General features: G+C 37.4%; 1 protein-coding gene across 2 annotated transcripts in view; it reads left to right on the top strand.

Annotated features, from left to right (window-relative positions):
• Positions 1-23,257, top strand: part of Rab28 (RAB28, member RAS oncogene family) — a 70,927-nt gene that overhangs the window by 20,754 nt on the left and 26,916 nt on the right. For both annotated transcript variants that reach the window (XM_028857389.1, XM_028857390.1), the window contains exon 4: positions 302-431. In XM_028857389.1, coding sequence (XP_028713222.1) covers positions 302-431 — 130 coding nt within the window. The remainder of the gene's footprint in view (positions 1-301; positions 432-23,257) is intronic.

Genomic DNA, 23,257 nt, shown 5'->3' with positions numbered 1-23,257 from the left:
ATTTTCGTCCTTTTAGCTTTTTTTGTAATGGAATTTTCTTATCCTGAATCTACTAAGAATTCTTCAGGTATCTTATTTGGAAATTACTTACAATTTTGATAAAATTATACCTTTGTTTCAGGATTTATTATGAGTGGGATCATTGATATTGTTTCTACTAATAACACATTTAAGTTGAAATTGTTTTATATATAAAAACATAACTACACTTTACAGTATACCTGGTATATCTGAAGCATTAAAAAGTATTATTAATATTTCAGAAATATGTTATAAATATTCTGTATTTCTTTTGTGACAGGGAATCCTCTTGGTATATGATATTACAAATTATCAAAGCTTTGAGAATTTAGAAGATTGGTATTCTGTGGTGAAGACAGTGAGTGAAGAGTCAGAAACTCAGCCCCTGGTTGCTTTGGTGGGCAATAAAAGTAAGTTGGTACTACTTATTTATGTGTAGTAAAGTTTATTTGCTTCTGTGGACTGAAGGTTTGTGTTTTCCCACCAATTGGCATTTTAAGACTTGAGTTCCCAGTGTGGTGGTTAGTGAAGGTATAGCTTTTACTAAGTCACTGGGTCATAATAATGGAGTCCTCACAAATGTGATTAACACCCTTATAAGAAGTAGAGACATAAGAGAGGATGTTTTTCTCTGTGATATGAAGACACAGCAAGAAGGTAACCATTACATCAGGAAGAGAATTCTCACTACCATCTGCTGGCATGGCACCTTCATATTGGATTTACCAGTCCCTGGAATTATAAGAAATAATGTTTGTTCATTGGTCTTTGGTATTTTTTAATGGTAGTCTAAGCTAAGACTTTACAAAAGTGTTTGTCTAACTTCTTGATCATTTTTTTCCTAAAAAAATTTTTGATATCTGGAAACAGCGTTTTTTTGGAGTTTAAGTAGAAAATTCTTGTGAATATGAATAACCATCCAGCAACATTTTTTTCCATAAATGACATTTAATCTCTGAAATTCATAGTATACCATATTGCTCACATTGCAGTTTAAGAAGTAACCTTCAAACATGTGAATTGAACCCCCATTTCAGGCATTACAGTATAATTAAGACATCCTTTACTGTTCAATAACTATTTTGAGGCTTGTTCTGCCCTAATTTATCTGCTGCTTTTGTAAAAGTAAGTTCAAGACTGATGTTTGACTTCCTTTGTTCTTCAGTAAGCAACATGGACTGTTAAGAATAGCAGCACAGATGTAGATTTTGTGACAGTATATTACAGCTTCAGCTCTGTCCCAGTGGCTTTGAGACATTTCATTAAATGATCTTTTATTCAGAAAAAGGAATAGTGCCTGGGTGGAGTTTATTTCTCATTCCCATATTTTATAAACATTTCCTGAATTTTAGGATTTATTTCTGAAATGCAGATAATTTTTTTTTTGGGGGGGGGAAAGAGTATTGTATTAGGAAAAGTATAGTCCTTAGTAAAAAAGTATGGATAAGTAATTTTTTGAGATCAGTTTCTTAAACTATGACATATATCATATAAAAATCGTAAAACTGAACCTGGAACTCAACTTCATAGACCTGTAGTAATTTTGAAAAGAAGACATTAATAGGAGGTTTTAGATACATGAAATGTTATGGTGTGATCTGATATTCTCCAGTTACTTGAGGTCAGAGAAAGAGAAAATGAACTCAAATTATACCATGGAGGATTTAGTTTGGAACTGTTTCCTGAGTACAAGCGTTGTTAAATCAATGCCTACCTATACTACCAAGAGAATTATCTTCTCTAAATGTCTGAAAAATGCAATACATTTTCTCTGTAATTATTTAGGAAATAGTATTTCCTAAAGGGTGAACTAGGTTTCTGCATTATGTAGTTTTGCACACCAAGATGAGCATTTAATAAACCTAATCCCTAGTTTAAAACCATTATGAAACAGGTGTGAAGCCATTTCTCTGCAGAGTTAAAAATAATACTGTCAGCTGTCTAGAAAAAAGTATTGCATGTCACAAAATGGCATGGCCTTTGTTTGGTAGAAATTGTAGTGTTTTGTCTTTAGCTTTAACTAAAAATTACACATCTGTTTTATAAGTAATTCTTTTGGAGTGAATCATGATTTGTAGTTCATATTGAAATCTCCCTTCCAAATAATAGGTTTTGGTCACTTTGGGTTCTATTTCTGTGTGCAGCTTTTCATTTTAGATGATAATTTCTTGGTCAGTTGTCATGTTACCAAAGCATTAACTTATATTCTGCTTATACTTTTTTTGGAGGTTTCCTATCACCATATGGGAAGCTGTAGAGGAGAGAGGGGAGTTGGGATTTGTTTTCATTTCTTTCAGGGTGTAATCTAACCATCATCTGAGATAATGACATAGTAATCTATAATTATATACATTATGCTATATGTTTAGATTATCCTGTGACACATCCACCATTGGTTAATGTCAGCAACAGAATATTAGACTAGATGAATACTGGCCTAGGCTGGTGGTGTTATGCCTAGGTATTAAAAAAAACTGTATGTAAGTTATTTAAATTTTTGGAGAATATTAATAGATTGCTGTATTTGAGATTTTTATTATTATAAAAACTCACATCTTTTATCTTTGCCTTAGTGATAACCCCATTCTTAAATATATTTATAATATATCCCTTTAGAACGACATATAGCAGAGTATATAGTCACAAAGACTATTAATGTAAAACAAAGAGGTTATAGGTGAACATTTCCTGGCTATTATTGACGGTATAATCTGTCATTGGCCCAATTTCATGTAATTATATGGTGAAAGATTATTCTACAGTTAAGCCTATTAGGTCTTTAACTCTGTATCTCCTGAATATTTTACAATTTGTGTTTCCAAATTGATGTTACATTAACTAATGTAATGTGTATTTATTTTTTGGGGGGGAATAAAATTTTATTAAAAAGCAGTAAAATTCACAAAAGACCACACATTGCCAAAGCAAGAGAAACATGACAGATTAAGAGTAGAAACTGGATTGTTACATTGTTGTTTAAACATGGTTACCTTTGGATGAAATGTTTTTATTTTCTTTATTTCTTTTATTGAAAATAGATTCTTTTTTTTTTTTTTTTTTTTGGTTTTTCGAGACAGGGTTTCTCTGTGTAGCTTTGCACCTTTCCTGGAACTCACTTGTAGCCCAGGCGCCACCACCACCACCACCACCCGGCCTGAAAATAGATTGTTTTAAGCATAATTTTTAATTGAATCTTTAGGAATTTCACATCATGTACCCCAACCCCACTTATTTTGTAGTGTTTTCATATTCATCCTCTGCCTTTGTAACCTTCCCTCCAAAAGAAAATAAAAAATTAAGAAAAATTAGAAAAGAAAACAAACAGACAAACAAAAACAACAACAGAAGACAAAAAGACCATCTACCTGACCCCTCTGGGCAACAACTTGCTCCTCTATCAACCACGTCATTTTGAGCATGTGCCAGTCCACTCCTCTGCCTTTCCTACTTCTCCATCATATATTCTCTCATCATAGAGGTGTTAGAAGTTGCGGTGTATGATGCAGTATACCCTTTTGCTCAAACAGCTTTACTTGTGAATGTTTATTACGAGTCATTTGTCCAGTTCAAGGCCTCTGCCTTCTGCTACACCATCAATACTAGACCCTCATAGAGACTCTTGGTTATCTGTTGCCCTGTGTAGTGGAGATCCTGTGGAAATGAATCTGAAGGACTGGCCCCTTCACATGTTCCTGCAGCAGCTCATAGTTGGGGAAGATGTTGGGGTAGGCCAACTCAAAACCTGGATCTGGGCCTGAGCAGTAGCTGAGTTAGCCTGCCAGCTCTTCCACCACCACACCATTGGGACCAGCTCTTCAATGCCATCCAGGCAAGGCGGGACCAGCTCTCCCACACCTCCGGGGCCTACTCTCCAATGTTCATGCCATCAGCGCCAGCTCTTCCACCCAGGCAAGGGGCAGGGCTACCTCAGGGCAGCCCTTGGCTTCAGACTGCAGTCCAGACCTAGGGCTTCCTCATAGCCTTTGGTGATAGCACAGACCATGGACATCAGCATAGACTCTGGCTACAGTAGGACCACAGACCCAGACATGGCCCTCAACAGCAGCATGGACCCTCACATCACCATGTCCTCATAGTAGTGCAGGCCTCTTTCATCAGGCTGTTCCTCACCTCCCATCACATCTCCAATTCTGCCTCTTTCATAGTGCACAAATGGCTCTGTTTGTCTTTCTCTTGAATCTCTCCACCATATACTTGTTTGCTTTCCATCCAACGAGAGCTGGGCATGGTCCTATGTCTTGACTCCTAGGGGTTTTTTTATATAATATATTCTGATTATGGTTTTCCCTCCCCTAACCCTTTCCCATTTCTTCCCTTCCTCTCCCATATCAATCCAAACCCCTTCTGTCTCTCCTTAGAAAACAAACAGGCATCTAAGGAATAATTATAAAATAAAGCACACATGTTTACACACATAAGAATCCCATAAAAACACAAAACTGGAAGCCATAATATAAACACAAAGGACCTGTAAGGCTTAAAAAAAAAAAAAAAAAAAAAAAAAAAAAAGCACTGACACAACATTATAAAACAACCTCCAAAGATGCTGTTGACTTCATTTTGTGTTGGCCATCCACTGCTGTGCATGGGGCCTGCCCTTAAGAGTGGTTTATTTCTGCAGCAAGGTTCCCTTGAAGAAAACTAATTTTTCATTTGCAAGAGGTTATCAATTAGAGCTAGCTTTTTAGTTAGGGGTGGAGGCATGTGTTCACATCTCCTCTCAGTTCTAGGACCCCATCGGGTGCAGCCTTTTGCAGGTCCTGTGCATGTTGCCACAGTCTCTGAGTTCCTATGTGCATATCACACATTGGTTGTGCAGTGTTTCGAAGGTCTTATTTTCTTGGTGCCTTCCATCCCCTCTGGCTCTTACATTCTTTCTGCTTCTTCTTCTGCAGAGTTCCCTGAGCTCTGAAGGGAGAGATTTGATGGAGACATCTCATTTAGGGCTGAGTGTTCCAAGGTCTTTTACTCTCTGTACATTGTCTGGCTATGAATCTATATTTTCCCCAAGTGTTGTAGGAGGAAGCTTCTCTGATGATGGCAGAACAAAACACTGATCTATGAGTATAGTAAAATGTAGGAGTCATTTTAGTGTTGTCTACTTTTAGTACAACAGTAGAGTTTGGTTTTACCCTATATCCCTGGGCTATCTAGTCTCTGGTTCTTTGGTCACTCAAGCACTGTTGGGTATGGTTTCCATCTTGTGGAGTACGCCTTAAGTCAATCAGATATTAGTAACTCCCACAGGTAGGCAAAACCAACTCCACTTTTCTTTGTTTCTTGAGTTGTACAGGTATTGTCTTTAGCAATAAGGCATTACTTTTAGTTTGTGGAGAGCAACCAATAGCCTTAGTAATAGCCTGGGTTGTTTGAGATGAGCTCAGAGATTGGTAGATTTTTGAGCTCAGGGATTGGTGGGATTTCAGTCCCCATAATTGAGCTTAGGCTTTTTATTCTGTGGGATGGAGCTTGGCTGCCTGCATCTGGAGGGCTCGACTCCAGCCTTTGTGGCCTTTAGGGTGTTTTATGGGTGAAGCCTGATGGTTGGAGGCCCTCAGGGGCAGGGCCTAACTATTAGAATATTTTGAGAGGTGGGGCCTGGCCACTCAGTGCCTCTCAAGGGGCTTATAACATCCACATACAGGTGAATATGTACCATATTTGTCTTTGTGGGTCTGGGTTACTTCACTCAGAATGATTTTTTTCTTTCTCCATCCATTTACCTATGAATTTCATAATTCCATTTTTTTAAATGGTTGAGTAATATTACATTGTATAAGTGTAACACATTTTCTTTATTCATTCATTCATTGATGGACTTCTAGGTTGTTTGCCACTTCTGACTATTATGAATAATAGATAAGCAGTGAATATGGTTCAGCAAGTGTCTCCACAGTAGGATGAAGTATCTTTTGGGTATATGCCCAAGAGTGGTGTAGCTGCATCTTGAGACAAACTTACTGTTGTGCTCTGTTCCTCACAACTTAAAGATAAAGAATATATTGGAAAGAAATAATAGTCTGTGGAAATGTTATCAGCAGTAGTCTTAACTAAAGTCAGTGGGAGAACATATGTGTGAATTCATAACATATTGTAAACTTATCATTAGACTTTATGATTACTTAGTTTTTATTAAAAATAAGAAACTCTTAGAGATTTGGGCTGAAAATAGAGGATAATTTTATGCTATTTAGTTATGGGTTTATTTTTATGGAAAATTAAATTTTATTTTGTTACTACTTTACTTAAGTTATTCTTTATGTTATATTCTTATACTTACCTATGTAGAATAAGTAAAGAAATAGCCACAGAGAGAGGGACTTATTTAAGGAAATGGACAGAATGATGGGTATATAGAACCATACTTTCTTCAATAGACAGTACTTAAATATATATAATAAAACAGTTTGTTTTAACATATATCCTATTCTAAAAATCTGTCAGACATTAGTGATATTTCTTTGTACAACCTAATATAGAGCCTGAAGTATAGAGAGTGGAGTTTAAGATCACAGGGCTTTGGATATGAGACTTTATTTATAGATAAATACAATTTCTACATTTTACAGAAATGTGTGTTTTTACATCTTTAAATATGAATTCCTTGCATCTGGAAATGAGAGTAGTAGTTTCTGTTTGATAGGTCAGTTTAAAGATTAAATGAAGTATTATATGAAAAGTAATGAACGTTTTATGTATAGGAAGCACTCAATTTTTATTTTAGTATTAATCATATTAGCTTTTTAAAAGCATGAAGTGTGCATAGCATCTATCTGAATGATCACAAATTACAGTCTATTAGATCTGAAATAGATGTCCTATGAAACTGACAGGAGGGAATGTTTCTTAGAAAATCCTTTGTCACCATCCTATGATTTTTCTTTTTTAATAGTTTTTCCTTTTTAACTGTATGCTGGGGGAGTGGCCATTTATTCAACAGACTTTAAAATGTTAGCTATGGCATATTAAGCTGGTCATCGTTAATTTTCTCAAAGATTGAGCCAGAGGTACTTCTCAAGAAGTATTTAGTGATTCTGTTAAGATCTTTGGCTATGTTACATCTGGGAACAATTATATGCATAAAAGGCAGGGAGCTGAATCCACCTGGCTTAATCCCTGTTTTTCTGCCTTTGAAAGTCTTGCTTTTCCAGCTTTGGGGAACTCTTACTTGAAGAGGCCATATTGCAGAGCTTAGGAGTATTTGATTTATTATGTTCACTTACGGGCACCTTGGTGGGTCTGGCCATGCCTGTCATATAGATAGCTTCCTGACTGGTGTTCCTGCTCCTTGCTTTATTCAGTTAGTTTCCAAAGAAAAAGTAGGCTGCTCCTATTTAAAATCTTTGGTTTTTTTCACTGTTTTTAGAGTGAAATCCAGTCCCCTCCAAGTTTTCTAGGTCTAGGTAATCTGACTCTTGCCTGCTTTGCAGACGTCATTATCTATAAGTTTCCTATACTCAAGGCATGGTCCTCACTTCTGCACCTTCCTCTGCCTTTCTCTTTATAAGCCATTGCCAGTTCATTTGCACCTTAGAGTTTCTTCTGCATGAAATGCTTTTCCCTCTGCTCTTTTCTTTCTGTTAACTCTATTTTGTCACACTCATCTTGTCCTAAAAGTTATTTTAAAGTTAATGCTTTTGGCAACTCAATCTCAAGGAGCCACATAGGCCCTTGTGTTGTCATTATGTTCAGTTATCTGTGTAGTTTCATTGTCATCTGAAACTGTGTCTTGTATGTCTTTCTACACCAAAACTATACTTCATGAAAATTAAGAATATCATCACCTGCATAATGGATGAAAGTCTATTCATGAAGACTATTGGAACTAGAAATGTTTGTGGCCCAAGGTGCTAGTCAGGGAAAATGATTTTCGTTCTTTCTTTAAAAAAGTAGCTTGAGAACTTCATATATACATACAACATGAAATTTTTTTTTTTTAATACAGAAAATATATCTTTAGATGGCTTAAAGGCCAATTGGCCCACTGGATTCCATTTTAGGGAATAGTATCAGTGGGAGTTTCTTAGAAACTGCGTCACAGTTGTATTGTTCTGGGTCATGTTTGAAACAAAGTATAGATTTCATGTCATTTCTTAGATTATATAAATATAAAAAAAAGAAAGTTTGCTATTACCTAACTTGAATTTTTCATGTTAGAAACCTATACTTTGGTTTTATTTCCAAGATTTTAATTTTTGTCTCTATTGAAGTATAGTTTTAATTTCTCTTCAGTGCTTTAGGCAAGATTATAACAAACAAAATAAATTTAGGAATGTTAACTTTTTAACAATTGCTTTAAAACTACATTTTATAATTATATACCATCTTAATTTGTCATTTTCTATCTTTAATCTCTTACATTTTCTTACTATCTGATTCATCAGCTAGCATCTTCCCCAGCTAGCTCACATTCTGAGGTGGACAGATTGTAAACAGAGTTAACAGGGGTTGCATGGGAGCTGCCCTGGTACTGATTTATAGCTTCTTGGTTAGTGGTGGTAGGGTGGTTATCAGGAACATGTATTGGGGGTAGGAATTATCACGCACCAGCAGAGAGTGGATGGATGAATGATTTCTGCTCTTAAAGATATTAACCAGATCCTTTCCCAAATAAAGACTAATAACTCAGATTTTTAAACAATCTTCATGACAGATGAGGGCATAGAGAAGAGTGCATCAGGACTATTTAACAACGTTGAGTGTATATTCTTCCTAACAGTGATTGATTGTTCCTGGAGTACTATCTGCCCAGGAAGTGATGTTTTACATTGGGAAGTTGAAAGGTTACATTTTAACATACCCTATAAGTTGTGTTCTCTGTTCTCAGTGGACATGTATTAGAAAATTAAGTACATTTGAAGTTGGAAGTTGTATTGATACTCTAAATAAAATGATCACAAGGCTTTTAAGAGCCTTTTTTGTTTTGTAATAGAGTATAAGAAATGGCCGTGTAGATTTTACAGAAACATGTTTAACTATACTGTAAATCTGATGAAACTTTGAAAATTCTTTTATTTGGCCAGTAAACAGGTAGAGCTACTAAATAGTTAACATTTGATTCTTACCCTGAAGGGTTCATATCAACTCCTATAAAATTTGTCAACTTCAGTCTTATAGAAAATACATTTACTTAAGAGAGCTATAATTTATAAATCATGACTCTTTTCAGGATTTGTGAAGTTTATTCTGTTTATAATTCTTAAACGGAAGCTTCCTGCTCCTTTCCTTCTTTCATTTAATACTTAGCTTTTTTCCCCTCTTGGATAGTAGCAATTCTAGAGCATCACACACAGGTGTAATTTTAGTTGGGCCTGATGCTTCTGTTCCTGTTGTTTTTTTTCTTCTCTTGACATGTACATTTATAAAGCAGAGTTGTGATTATTTGTTTAATAGAAGTTATTGGAAGAAAGTACTTGAGCAAAAATGAGAAGCAGCCCTCTATTAGGGGTCTTTACATGTATACAGCACTTCAGGGAATGCTGGCCTCATTTCAGAATTACTTGGATGGCTTCCTTTTCCAAATCTTGTGTGTAAACATGCCTTTAGATTGGTATGGGGATGAGAACATTAAATGACTACTGTTTTATAACCACAATCAAACCTGGTTTTTACCTGATGCCTGCTTCAGTGATAGCATTTTGTTATTTTGTAGTGATTTTAGATAACATGTCTCAAATCATTTCAACTATGTGACAAATTACCTAGCTGAAAAAATAGTATGTGTTTAGTGTTGTTTGCTTTGTTTTTGGGAGTTGTGTAATTATTTCAAAGCATAGTCTAGCTTCTTTTTTGTTCATTTGTTTTGTTTTGTTGTTTTTAATGGGTGCCCATGGGGGCTAGAAGAGGTTTTTGATGGGTAATGCCTGGGGGGTGTTCACCAACCTAAGACAGAGGGCCTGTGTGGCCTGGGCAGGTGTCTCCATGACGGGTAAGATGACCTGCCGATGTCCCATGCAACCTAAGTCAGAAGCTCATTTTTTTAGTAAAAGGGGGACCTGTAGGTCCCTGGCCCCTGTTTTGGGTAACTGTTGCCTTCCTTGCTGACCTTGACCTTGATATCCTCCCTATGCTAATTCCCTCCTGGGTTCCACCCTCCTGAATACTTAAGGGAAGTTCCTTGTATGTATATCCTGCATAATGGGCATTAACAGCTTAGATGCAAGATTGTAAAACACCGTAGCGAACTTCTCTCTGGGGTTCTCCCATTGTGCTGTAAGCCTGTATTTAAGACCTCCTCCCTCCTTCAATAAACGGCATTCGGCATTAAAAAAAAAAAAAGAAAACAAAAATGGGTTAATCAGACAGCTGAGTAAAGTACTTGTGTAATCACCAGGACCTGAGTTTGATTTCTAGCACCCACATAAAAAGCCAGGAGTGGTGGCATGTATTTGTAATCCCAGCAAAGAGGAGACTGAGTGTGGTGTTTGAATAGGTATGGCCCCCATCGACTGATGTCTTTGAATGCTTGGCCCATGGGGAGCAGCACTATTAGGAGGTGTAACCTTGTTAGAATAGGTGTGGCCTTGTTGGAGGAAGTATGTCACTGTGGGGGTGGCCTTTGAGGTCTCCAATGCTCAAGCTACGCCCAGTGCAGATCAGTTTCCTTCTACTGCCTGCCGATCAAGATGTAGAACTCTCAGTTCCTCCACCACCATGTCTGCCTTCCTGCTGCCATGTCCTGCCATGATGATCATGGACTGAACTTCTGAATTGTAAGCCAGCCCCAGTTAAATGTTTTCCTTTATTTAAAAAAAAAAAAGAAGAAGAAGAAGAAGAAGAGGGAGGGGGAGGGGGAGGGGGAGGGGAGGGAGAGGGAGAAGGAAGGAGGAAGAGGAGGAGGAGGAGGAGGAAGAGGAGGAGGAGGAGGAGGAGGAGAAGAAGAAGTAGTAGAAGTCGTCGTCTTTGGATCCACTGGGGCTAGAATTACAGGCATTTGTGAGCTGCCCTATATGGGTATTGGAAACTGAACTAGGGTCTTCTGGAAATGCAGCAAGTGCTCTTAATTGCAGAGTTAGCAGAGTTATCTCCTATTGTAGACAAATTTCTAAACAGTTTTATTAAATAAGAAACACAGAGCCAAATACAGGGGTGAAAGCTGTAGAGATCAGAGAAATAGGAATAGCCACCAACTAACCTTAGCTCACCACGTCGCAGTAGCTTCCCAAGAGAACTAGCTCTTCCTGTCTAACTTGTGTCTTTATTGCCATGCTGTTCTGCCTTCTCATTGGCTCTTAGCCCAGCCACTCACTTTCTCATCACTGTCTGTACAGACCTCCAGGTCGCTATGAACGCATAGACTCTGCCTGCCATGTGACCGAATTAAGGGCGTGTGCTACCACCACCACCTGTCTTTTGTTTATGGCTGGCTATCTATGTCCTCTGATATCCAGACAAACTTTATTTATTAACATACAAATAAAATGCCACCACATCCTAGTCTCCTTTTTGTTTCTTTTATGATATAGTGCTGATTTCAGATTTTAGAAGAAATTATTAAAGATTGGATTAATATTAAAAAGAGAGCTATAAGACAGGTATCTTTGTGAAAGGGTGATTTGAACATTTTACTGATAAAAATTAGGCCCCTTTAATAGTTTATTATAGTTTATATTTGTAGTAACTATGGAACAAATCAATTTAATTTAAAGAAACTGGAGACTAAAACATTTTTTTTTTTTTCCAAAAAGTTGGTGCTGTGATTTTTCCCTTGCTGTGTAACCTTGGGAAATTCACTTAGCACTTTGAGTTAGCCTCGTGGATAAAAGAGGGGTGAGGGGGTTGGAGAGATGACTCAATGTTAGAGAAAGCCTTGTTGCTTTTACAGAGGACCTGTGTTCTTTGGCATCTGATTGCATTCTTCTTAAAACACAGTTACATTTGGCTTACAGACATCTCACCTTGATTGTCTTTCTTCCGTCACTGGCCATTTTTCAATTTGTTTGTTGATATCTCTTCATTTTCTTTTATTCTTAAAACACATAGCAGCTCATAATCATCTGTGAGTCCAGTTCCAGGAACTCTGACAGCATCTTTTGAACACCATGGACAATAGGCATATACCAGATGTACATATACACATACAGGTAAAACATTCATATACATAAAATAAATAACTCTAAAAGAATTATAAGAGGGAAGAGAGCAAAGACAAAGATCCTGCCAGAGAGCATCACTGATATGATTCCTCACACTCTGTTGTAATTAGTTGTCAGATGGTGCAATTTAGCATATTTATTATCCTGAAGTTCTGGGAGAGTTTCATTTTAACTTATTGTTGTAGGGAAGCAAGCATCTTTTTGCAGAGATGATTTTTTCCCTATATTTTCTTTTTCCTTTTTTTCTCCCTCTATCCCATCTCCCCCCACCCCACCTCATCCCCCACTCCTGTCCTCACCCACCCACAATCTGCCCATAAAATCTATTCTATGTCTCCCTCCCAGGGAGATCTAGACCTCTTTATTTAAACCCTCTGTATCTACAGATTGTAGCTTGGCTATTGTCTACTTAATGGCTAATATCTACTTATAAAGTGAATAAATACCAACTTTATCTTTCTGGTTCTGGTTTATCTCACTCAGGATGATTTTTGTCTAGTTCCATCCATTTACCTGCAAATTTCATTATGCCATTTTTTTTTTTTTTTTGGTTTTTCGAGACAGGGTTTCTCTGTGTAGCTTTGCACCTTTCCTGGAACTCACTTGGTAGCCCAGGCTGGCCTCGAACTCACAGAGATCCGCCTGCCTCTGCCTCCCGAGTGCTGGGATTAAAGGCGTGCGCCACCACTGCCCGGCTAGCCATTTTTTTTAATAGCTGAGTAATACTCCATTTTGTAAATGTACCACATTTTCTTTATCCATTCTTCTGTTGAGGGACATCTAGGTTGTTTCCAGGTTTTGGTTATTACAAATAAAGCTGCTATGAACACAGTTGAGCAAAGGTCCTTGTCATAGGATGAAACATCTTTTGGGTATTTGCCCTAGAGTGGTATAGCTGGATCTTGAGGTAGATCCATTTCTAACTTTCTGAGGAATTGCCATATTGGTTTCCAAAGTGGCTGTACAAGTTTGCACTCCCACCAGCAATTGAGGAGTATTCTCCTTGCTCCACATCCTCTCCAGATGAGTTATCACTTGTGTTTTTGATTTTAACCCTTTTTATAGGTATAAGTTGGAATCTCAAAGTTGTTTTGATTTTCATTTCCCTGATGGCTGAGGATGCTGAACATTTATTTGTTTCTCAGCTATTTGAGTTTCCTCTATTGAGAATCCTCTGTTTAGATCTGTACTCCATTTTTAAATTGGATTATTTAGTGTTTTTGTCATCTAGTTTCTTGAGTTCTTTATATATTTTGGATATTAGTCCTTTATTGGATATGGAGTTGGTAAAAATCTCCCATTTTGTTGTCTGTTGCTTTGTCTGAATGACAGTGCCCTTTGCCTTTCAGAAGCTTTTCAGTTTCATGAGGTCCCACTTATTAATTGTTGATATTGGTGCCTTTGCTATTGTTGTATTGCTCAGAAAGTTGTCTCCTGTGCCAGTGTATTCAAGACCATTCCCCACTTTCTCTTTTTATTTTATCTGTGTGATGTTTTCCCTGCATGTATATCTGTGCACCATGTACCACATACTGACCACATACTCCGGAATTGAAGTTACAGATGGTTTTGAGTCACCATCTGGGTGCTACGAATTGAAGCCAGGTCCTCTTAGCCAGTGCTCTTTAACCTCTGAGCCATCTTCCCTCCTCCCGCCACCCACTTTCTCTTTTATCAGGTTTAGAGTATCAGGGTTTTTTTTTTTTTGTTGTTACAGTCTTTGATCCAGTTGGGGTTCAGTTTTGTGCAGGGTGATAAACATAAATCTATTTGTATTCTTCTATATGCAGACATCTCACAATGATCGGCATCATTTGTTGAAGATGCTGTCTTTTTTCCAGTGTGTATTTCTGACTTTTCTTTTTTTTAAATAAAATATCAGGTGTCTATGGATAGGTGGACTTACGTCTGGGTCTTCAATTCAATTACATTGTTCAACTTGTCTGTTTTTTGCCAATACCATGCAGTTTTTTTTTTTTTATTACTGTAGCTCTGGAATACAACTTGAAATTAGGAGTGACAAGACTTCCAACAGTTCTTTTATTGTTCAAGATTGTTTTAGCTACCCTAGTTTTTTTTTTTTTTTTTGTTGTTGTTGTTGTTTTGTTTTTCCATATGAAGTTGAGTATTGTCCTGTGAAGGTTTGTGAAGAATTGTGTTGGAATTTTGATGGGGATTGCATTGAATCTGTCTATTGGTTTGGTAGGATGGCCATTTTTAATATGTTAATCCTACTAATGGGAGAAATTTCCATCTTCTGATAGCCTCTTCAATTTCTTTCTCCAGTGACTTGAAATTTTTATCATACAAAGTCTTTCACTTGCTTGGCTAGAGTTACCCTGGATATTTTATATTATTTGAGGCTATTGTAAAAGGTGTTGTGTGGTGATATTTTGTTTGTGCTCTAACAAATAAAGCTTACCTGGAGATCAGAGTGCTGAGCTAGCCACTAGTTAGCCATAGAGGCCAGGCAGTGGTGGCACACACCTTTAATCCCAGCACTTGGGTGGAGGAAGCAGGAAGATCAGGAGTCCAAGGCCACCCTGGGCTTCATGAGATTTAGCCAGTTTAAAAGAGAAACAGAGCCAAGTGGTGAAGCTCATGCCTTTAATCCCAGCACTAGAGAGGTGGAGACAGTAATATAAGGCGGGAAGAGACTGGAGCTTAACCCCCTTTTCAGTCAGAGGATTCCTAGAGGTAAGAAGTCTTTCTAGTGGCTGGCTGCGCTGCTTCTCTGATCTTTCAGCCTTCACCCTGATGTCTGACTCCAGGTTTTTTTTTTTTTTTTTTTTTAATTAAGATCAATTAGAGGGGCTGGAAAGATGGCTCAGCAGTTAAGAGCACTGGCAGCTCTTCCAGAGGACCTGAGTTCAATTCCCAGCAACCACATGGTGGCTCACAACCATCTGTAATGAGATCTGATGCCCTCTTCATTCATGCAGACATACATGCAGCCAGATTATATATTGTACAATAAATAAATAAATAAATAAATAAATAAATAAATCTTTTAAAAAAAAGATCAATTAGAATTTGTGCTACATCGTTGTTTCCCTGATTTCTTTTTCAGTTCATTTGATGTTTGTATATAGGAGGGCTACTGATTTTTTTTTAGTTGATTTTTACATCCAGCTACTTTGCTGAAAGTGTTGATCAGCTGTAGAGTTCCTTGGTGGAATTTTTGGGACCACTTTTGTATATTTCATATTATCTGTGAATAGTGAAACTTCTTCCTCCTCTCCAATTTGTATCTCCTTGGTCTCCTTCAGTTGTCTCATTGCTCTAGCTAAGACTTCAAGTATTGTATTGAATAGCAATGAAGAGAGTGGACAACCTTGTCTTGTCCCTGATTTTAATGGTATTGCTTTAAATTTCTTTCCATTTAATTTGATATTGACTACTACTATAAATGGTCTTCATTATGTTTAGATATCTTTTATCCCTAATCTTTCCAGGACTTTTATCATGAAGAGGTATTGGATTTTGTCAAAGGCCTATTCTGCATCTAATGAGATGATCATGTGGTATTTTTCTTTCAGTTTGTTTATATGGTAGATTACATTGACAGATTTTGTATGTTGAACCATCCCTGCATCTCTGGGATGAAGCCCACTTGATCATGAAGGATGACCTTTGTGATGTGTTCTTGATTTGATTTGCAAGTATTTTATTAAATATTTTTGCATCTATGTTCATAAGGGAAATTGGTCTGTAATTTTCTTTGTTGGGTTATGTGATTTGGGTATCAGGGTAATTGTGACCTCATTAAACAAATGTAATCTTCCTTTGATTTCTATTTTATGGAATAATTTAAGAAATATTGGCATTAACTCTTCTTTGAAAGCCCATCAGACTTTGGGCTTTTTGGTCTGGAGACTTTTTTGTTTTGGTTTGGTTTTTTGAGACAGGATGTTTTTGTGTAGCCTTGACTGTCGTAGAACTAGCTCTGTAGATCAGGCTGTCCTCGAACTTACAGAGATCTACTTGCCTCTGCCTCCCAAGTGCTGGGATTAAGAGGCATGCACTACCATCCCACCCCACCCAACACACACACACACACACACACACACACACACACACACACACACACACACACACACACACACATGGAGGGGGTTGGGAGACTTTTAATGACTGCTTTTATTTTACTAGGACTTATAGGTCTGTTTACATTGTTTATCTGATCTTGATTTAACTTTAGCAAGTGGTATATATCTAGAAAATTTTCCATGTGCTTTAGAATTTCCAATTTTGAGGTTTTTAAAGTATGTCCTTATGATTCTCTCTGTTTTTATGTCCCCTCCTTTTTTGTTTCTGATATTGTCTATTTGGATCTTCTCTCTCTTTCCTTTAGTTAATTTGGATAAGGGTTTGTCAATCTTACTAATTTTCTCAAAGAACCAACTCATTGTTTCTTTGATTCTTTATATATTTTTTTTCTGTTTTGTTGATTTCAGCCCAGAGTTTGGTTATTTCTTGCCATCTGGTTCTTTTGGATGTGTGCCCCCCCCATCTCTTTCTTTCCTTTTTTGTTCCTGAGCCTTCCAGAGCCAGGTGTGTTGTTGAAGTTACTAATATGAGAGATCCCTCCAGATTTTCTATATAGGCACTTAGTGCTATGAACTGTTTTCATTGTGTCCCATTTGGGTATGTTGTGCATTCATTTTCATTCAATTCTAGAAAGTCTTTACTTTCTGTCTTAACCCACTTTTTCATTCATTAATGAGTGTTCATTTTCCATGAGTTTGTAGGCTTTCTGTTGTTTTTGTTGTTGATATTCAGCTTTAACCTGTGGTGGCCTGATAGGATGCAAGGAGTTATTTCAATTCTCTTGTGTCTGTTAAGACTTACTTTGTTGTCTGAGTATCTGGTCAGTTTTGGAGAAAGTTCCATGTAATGCATAGAAAAAGGTATATTCTTTTGTGTTTAGGTTAAATATTCTATAAATACCTGTTAGGATCATTTTGTTTATGATGTCTGTTAGCTCCAGTTTAGCTTTTGTCTGGATGACCTGTCCATTGGTGAGAGTGGATTATTGAAGTCTCCCACTGTCAGTGTGTAAGGGTCAATATGTGATTTAAGCTGTAGTAGTGTTTCTTTTACAAACTTGGGTGCCATTGTGTTTAGCGCATAGATGTTAAGAACTGAAATATCTTTGTGGATTGTTCCTTTGATGAGCATGTAGTGTTCTTACCTATCTCTTTTGATGAGTTTTGGTTTGAAGTATGTTTTGTCAGGTATTAAAATATTTAACATCTGCTTGCTTCTTAGGTCCGTTTGCTTTGAATATCTTTTTCTAACCCTTTACTCTGAGGTAATGTTTATCCTTGATGTTAAGGTATATTTCTTGAAGCAGCAGAAGGACAGATCTTATTTTTGCATCCATTTGGTAGTCTATGTCTTTTTATTGGAGAATTGAGACTATTGATACTGAGAGATATAAGTGACCAATGTTGTTGATTCCTGTTATTTTGTTTTGTTGTTGTTGTTGTTGGTGGTGGTGGTGGTGTGTGTGTGTGTGTGTGTGTGTGTGTGTGTGTGTGTATGTGTGTGAGAGAGAGGAGAGAGTTTTTGTGTATGCTTCCCTTCTTTTGGTTTTGTTGGTGAGAGATTACTTATTTCCTATATTTTCATGGGTGTAGTTAACTACCATAACTTGGCATTTTCCTTCTAGCATCTTCTGTAAAGCTGGATTTATAGATAGATATTGTTTAAATTTGGCTTTATCATGGCATATCTTCTTTTCTCCATCTGTAGTGAATGAAAATTTGCTAGGTATAGTAGTTTGGACTGGCATCTGTGGTATCTTAGAGTCTGTTGTACATCTACTTAGGCCCTTCTGGCTTTTAGAGTCTCCATTAAGAAATCCGGTGCAATCCTAATAGGTCTGCCTTTATGTTACTTGATCTTTTTCCCTTGGAATTTTAATATTCTTTTTTTTTTTTGTATATTTGATGTTTTGCTTTATTATGTGGCGAGGGACTTTCTTTTATGGTCAATCTCTTTGTTGTTCTGTATGCTTATTGTACCTTTATAGGCATCTCCTTCTTTATGTTAGGAAAGTTTTCTTCTATGATTTTGTTGAAAATACTTTCTGGGCCTTTGATTTTGTATTCTTCTTCTTCCTCTATTCCTGTTATCCTTAGATTTTGTATTTTCACAATGTTCCAAATTTCCTGAATGTTTTCTGTCAGTAATTTTTTAGATTTAATATTTTTTGACTGATTTAGATTTAACATTTCTTCCATCGTATCTTCATTGCCTGAGATTCTCTCTTCCAAGTCTTGTATTTTGTTGGTGAAGCCTACCTTTGTAGTTACTGTTTGAATTCCTAAATTTTTCATTTCCAGAAATGAAACAAAAATAATTTGTTTTCTTTATTGTTCCTGTTTCTATTTTCAGGTCTTGAACAGTTTTATTAGTTTCCTTCAACTGTTTGTTTTTGTTTTCTTGACTTTCAGGGATTTATTAATTTCCTTCAATTGTTTGTGTTTTCAGAGATTTAGTAATTTTCTCTTTAAAGACCTGTATCATCTTCATATGTGTTTTAAGGTCTTTTTCTTGAGCTTTAACTATGTTGGAATATTCAGGACTTCCCGTAGTAGAATAGCTGGACTCTATTGGAAACATATTGCCCTGGATGTTGTTGTGTTTTTATGCTGGTGTCTAGGCATCTGAGTTTAGGATGATTTATAGGTCTAGGTGCTGGTTTTCTCTTTGTTGAGCGGGTATTTTGTTCATTGGTTTCTGTTTCCTCTCTGGATTTTTGGAGAGAGTAATAGTTGTGTGTTGCTTGTTTTACTGGCTGCTCAGCTGGTGTATTCACAGGGAATGCTTGCTGCTCTTGGAGGCTGGGTAATTGGGATGATTTGGAGGAGGTAAGTTTGGAGAGAAGGTCTTTGCAATTCAGTGGGGATAGGGTCAGATAGGAAAGGGAGATCACAGTAGGTTTTCAGCAATGGAGATGGAGACTGGAGGAATTGGATCTCAGGAGCAGTAGGAGAGGTGTGGGCCTCCTTTAGCTTACTTGTGCCCTGGTAGGAGCCACCTTTGGGTTAGCTAGCAGGTGTGCCTGTTTGGTTTGGGAACTGGGACAAAGTAATGATTGGAAGGAAGAAGGTTAGAAGGGGAAGATCTGTGGGATCCACAGGAGATAGCAGCAGGGGGACAGGGAACTCTGCCATGGGTGTTCTGCTGTAGAGCTGAGAATTAGATCTGGGGGAACAGAAAGAGAAGAAGTCTTTAGGCAGTTTTCCGGCAACTATAGCCTATAGGTTAGCAGGGGATGTCTGCTGGAGTTGGGGGCTGGGATAATGGGGTGATTGGGGGAAGGCAGGCTGGAGGAGATCTTTGTGATCCTTTGGGGGTGGTGTTGGCTAGGAAAGGGAGACCATAGTGGATTTCTATCTACATAGCTGTGGATGAGACTATTTTCTTTTATTGTGATAATAGAGATTGAATGCAGATCTTCAGTTGTGTTTAGCAAGTACTATAACACTGTGTTACATGCTCAGTTCTACAGATGACTCCTTTGGCTAGTTCTGTCATTCACTTGTTAAATTAAGACATCCAAGTGACTGTTTATATAAAAAGACACATAATGATAATAAATAGCAATATAATACCAATAATAATAATAATAATAATTTTAGCAAAGACTTGCTGAATTTTTATAATTGGCCAGACATTCCTTGGAAATGTGGTCAGACTCAGGATCTTTGTGTGGGTTGTAAACAGTGCATATGTGTACATTTGTGTATATATGTTTTACTTAAAATTGTTCCTGAGTTTAGAATTGAATTTATTTTATATTTGTTTTCTAAAATTTCAAATATCTAGTCTTACAACGTAAATACAGCAACTCAGTAGGTGTTTATTATTTGAATTCTCCATTCAGTAACTATTCATCGAGTACATTAATGATTGATTTAGGCATTGGGGATATAGAAGTGAACAACAGATTGGCAAAACCTTTCCTTCATCTAGCTGTCTTCCTATAGGGAAAGACAAGTCTAATGAGGAAGTAAGTAAAATATATGTGAAATGATGATTGATATTATGGTGGTAGATAAAGCAAAGACGAAAAAGAAATTTTGGACAATGTTATTAAGATCCTTAGTAGAGACAGCCGGCAAAGATGACATTTGAGCATGGCTGTAAAGGTGGAGAGATAGCAAGAGTCATTTGATGTGTGGAGATGAGTTCAAGTACAGAAGGACAACTGGAACAGAGGCTCTGTGGTATAATATTTCCGTTGGGAACCACCAAGTGCTAGGTGTGAATGTGTCACATTTGTGAATGTTTATATAGTGTAGTAGTTTGTGTATGTGTGTACTTAGGTGTAGGGGATAGCGGCTTAGTAATAGGGTAGGAAATGAAGTTAAAATGTTAAGAGAGAAAGATTCAGGAAGAGGACACCTTTCTCTTGAGTGTGATGGATAGCCACTGTGCTGCCTAATCTTATATCAACTTAATACAAACCAGAGTTACCTGAAATAAGGGAACCTCAATTGAGAAAAGGCCTCCAAAAGATCCAGCTGTAAAATGTATTCTTAATTAGTGATTGATGGGGGTAGACCCAACCCATTGTGGGTGGTGCCACTCCTGGGCTGCTGGTCTTGGGTTCTATAAGAAAGCAGGTCGAGCAGGCTGTGTGGAGCAAGCCAGTAAGCAGCACCTCTTCATGGCCTCTGCATCATCTCCTGTCTCCAGGTTCCTGTCCCTATAGGCTTAGGCATTTGCATGCTTGGCCTCCAGTTGATGATACTGTGTGTGAAGATTTAGGAGATGAGGCTTTGCTGAAGGAAGTTTGTCACTAGAGGTGGACTTTGAGAGTATATAACTTTGTCCTACTTCTCATTTGCTCTTCTGATTCATGCTTATGGTTGAGGATATGAACAATCAGCTTCCTGCTGCAGGAGCTATGCCTGCCTACTGCTGTGCCTCACCACCATGGTGTAGCTAAAGTTTTCTCCAGTCCTGCCCAGGCCCGCAGCTGCTCAGACCCAAATAAACACACAAAGGCTTATATTAATTAAAACTATATGGCCCAATGGCCCAGGCTTCTTGCTAGCTAGATCTTAACCCATTTCTATAAATCAATACCTTGCCACATGGCTTACCAGTATCTTTACATCTTACTTCTCATTGCGTGGTCTCCTGACTCAGCCTTCCATTTACCCAAATTCTCCTTGTCTGTTTTTCCTGCCTGGCTACTAGCCAATCAGCATTTTATTTATCTACTAATCAGAGCAACACATTCACAGCATACAGAACATCCCACAGCACTATGGTATACTCTTAACACTCTAGACTTTAAGCCCAGATAAACTCTTCTCTCTATAAGTTGCCTTGGTCATGTTTGTCACAGCAATAGGAAAATAACTCATACAGCTTATTAATATCACATATATTTATTTAAAAATCACTTTATATTGCACATGCAATTCTTTTTTTAGTAGCCAAATTCTTTTTTAGCTTTTTTCTTTTACTTTTTTCTCTCTCATACATTGCATCCTGATCACAGTTTCCCCTCCCTCTCCTCTCTCCAGTCTCTCTCCCACCTCCCCTTTCCCCAATATCCACCTTCATCCTCTGTCTCCCCTCAGAAAAGAATAGGCCTCCCAAGGACATCAATCAAACATGGCATAACAAGCCACAATAAGACCAGGCACATACCATCACTTCAAGACTGGATGAGGCAACCCAGTAGGAGGAAAAGGGTCCCACAAGCAGGCAAAAGAGTCGGAGACAGACCCTGCTCCCACTGTTAGGAATCCCACAAGAACACCAAGCTACTCAGCCATAACATATATACAAAGGACTAAGGTCAGACCCTTTGATCTCTTTGAGCCCCCATGAGTCGCAGTCACTTGATTCTGTGTGCCATGTTCTTGTGGTGTTTATGATTTCTCTGATTCCTAGGATCCTCACCCTGCTTCCTCTGCAGGACTCCCTGAACTCCACCTAATGTTTGGCTGTGGGATTCTGCATCTGCTTCCATCAGTTGCTGGATGAGTCTCTGGTCTCCTTGATGACGATTCTGCTAGAGTAGCCAAACTCTTATTCCTAAAAAAACATAAGAAGTTTCATTATAAATTCAACTTTAGGTTGGGTATGATGATATATGTCTTTAACCCTGGCACTGAAGAGGTAGAGGTAGGTACTTCTTTGTAAGTTTGTGGATATTAATGTGTTCAAGGCTACTCAGTGCTGTGCTACACACTGAGACTTTATCTCACCCCACTGCCTCACCAAAAACCTCAGCCTCCTCCACAAACCCAAAATAACAATAACACAATTAATGTTAAGAAGATAGATGTATTTTTCCCTAAGGATATTAATTTCATAGAATGTTCTGTCACTTTAATATGTTTAATAGCAATAGACAGTATAATATGCTTAATGGTCAGGTGCAGTGTATGTTCCAGACATACAATCAAGACACTTAGATGCAAATATGGACTCAAGTATTAACTATGTGACTATGGTAAGTTAGCATTTTGTACCCCAGTTTTCATATTTACATAGTGGAACTAATAACATTTAACTCACAGGGAGATTATTGTAACAAATAAGTGCACAAAGCTCTTAGAATCATTTCTGTTATATAATATAGCTACTTGTGTTAGCTACCATTGTTGTCTTTCCTATTCTACCCTCAAAATCCTGTCTTCTGTTTATAAGCAAGAATAGGCAATTCTGCTAAATTTATGTATTTCTTCTTTTTCTTTTCTTTCTGAGCAATGCTAGATAAATACTCTGCCACTGAATTGTATGTCCAGGTGGTGTATATTTTTATTATATAAAGATTTCAAAGCCAAAAGCTGATATTTTTGTGAAATATCTTTGAAAATGTAATGATTAAAATGTTTACTATAGTTGTTTGGAAACCAAAACTTTTTCACTTGTAGAAGAGTTTTTTTTTTTTTTTTTTTTTAATTCAGTTGTGGAGGCAATACAATTTTGATAGCTACTCTGAATGATGAAAGCTGTTGTACTATTGCTGTGGATTTCAATCTCAAGTTTATTTTGCTATTCAGACATGTGTCTAATGAAAAAAAAAGATGGTGCACAAACCACTGCTTGAGCTTGAATGTGCTTCTGTGTTTGGTTGAGTT

The sequence above is a fragment of the Peromyscus leucopus genome, chromosome 10 (genome assembly GCF_004664715.2).
Source record: "Peromyscus leucopus breed LL Stock chromosome 10, UCI_PerLeu_2.1, whole genome shotgun sequence".
NCBI lineage: Eukaryota > Metazoa > Chordata > Mammalia > Rodentia > Cricetidae > Peromyscus > Peromyscus leucopus.
Note: the sequence above shows the minus strand (reverse complement) of the source record. Positions and strands in the feature narration are given on the sequence as shown.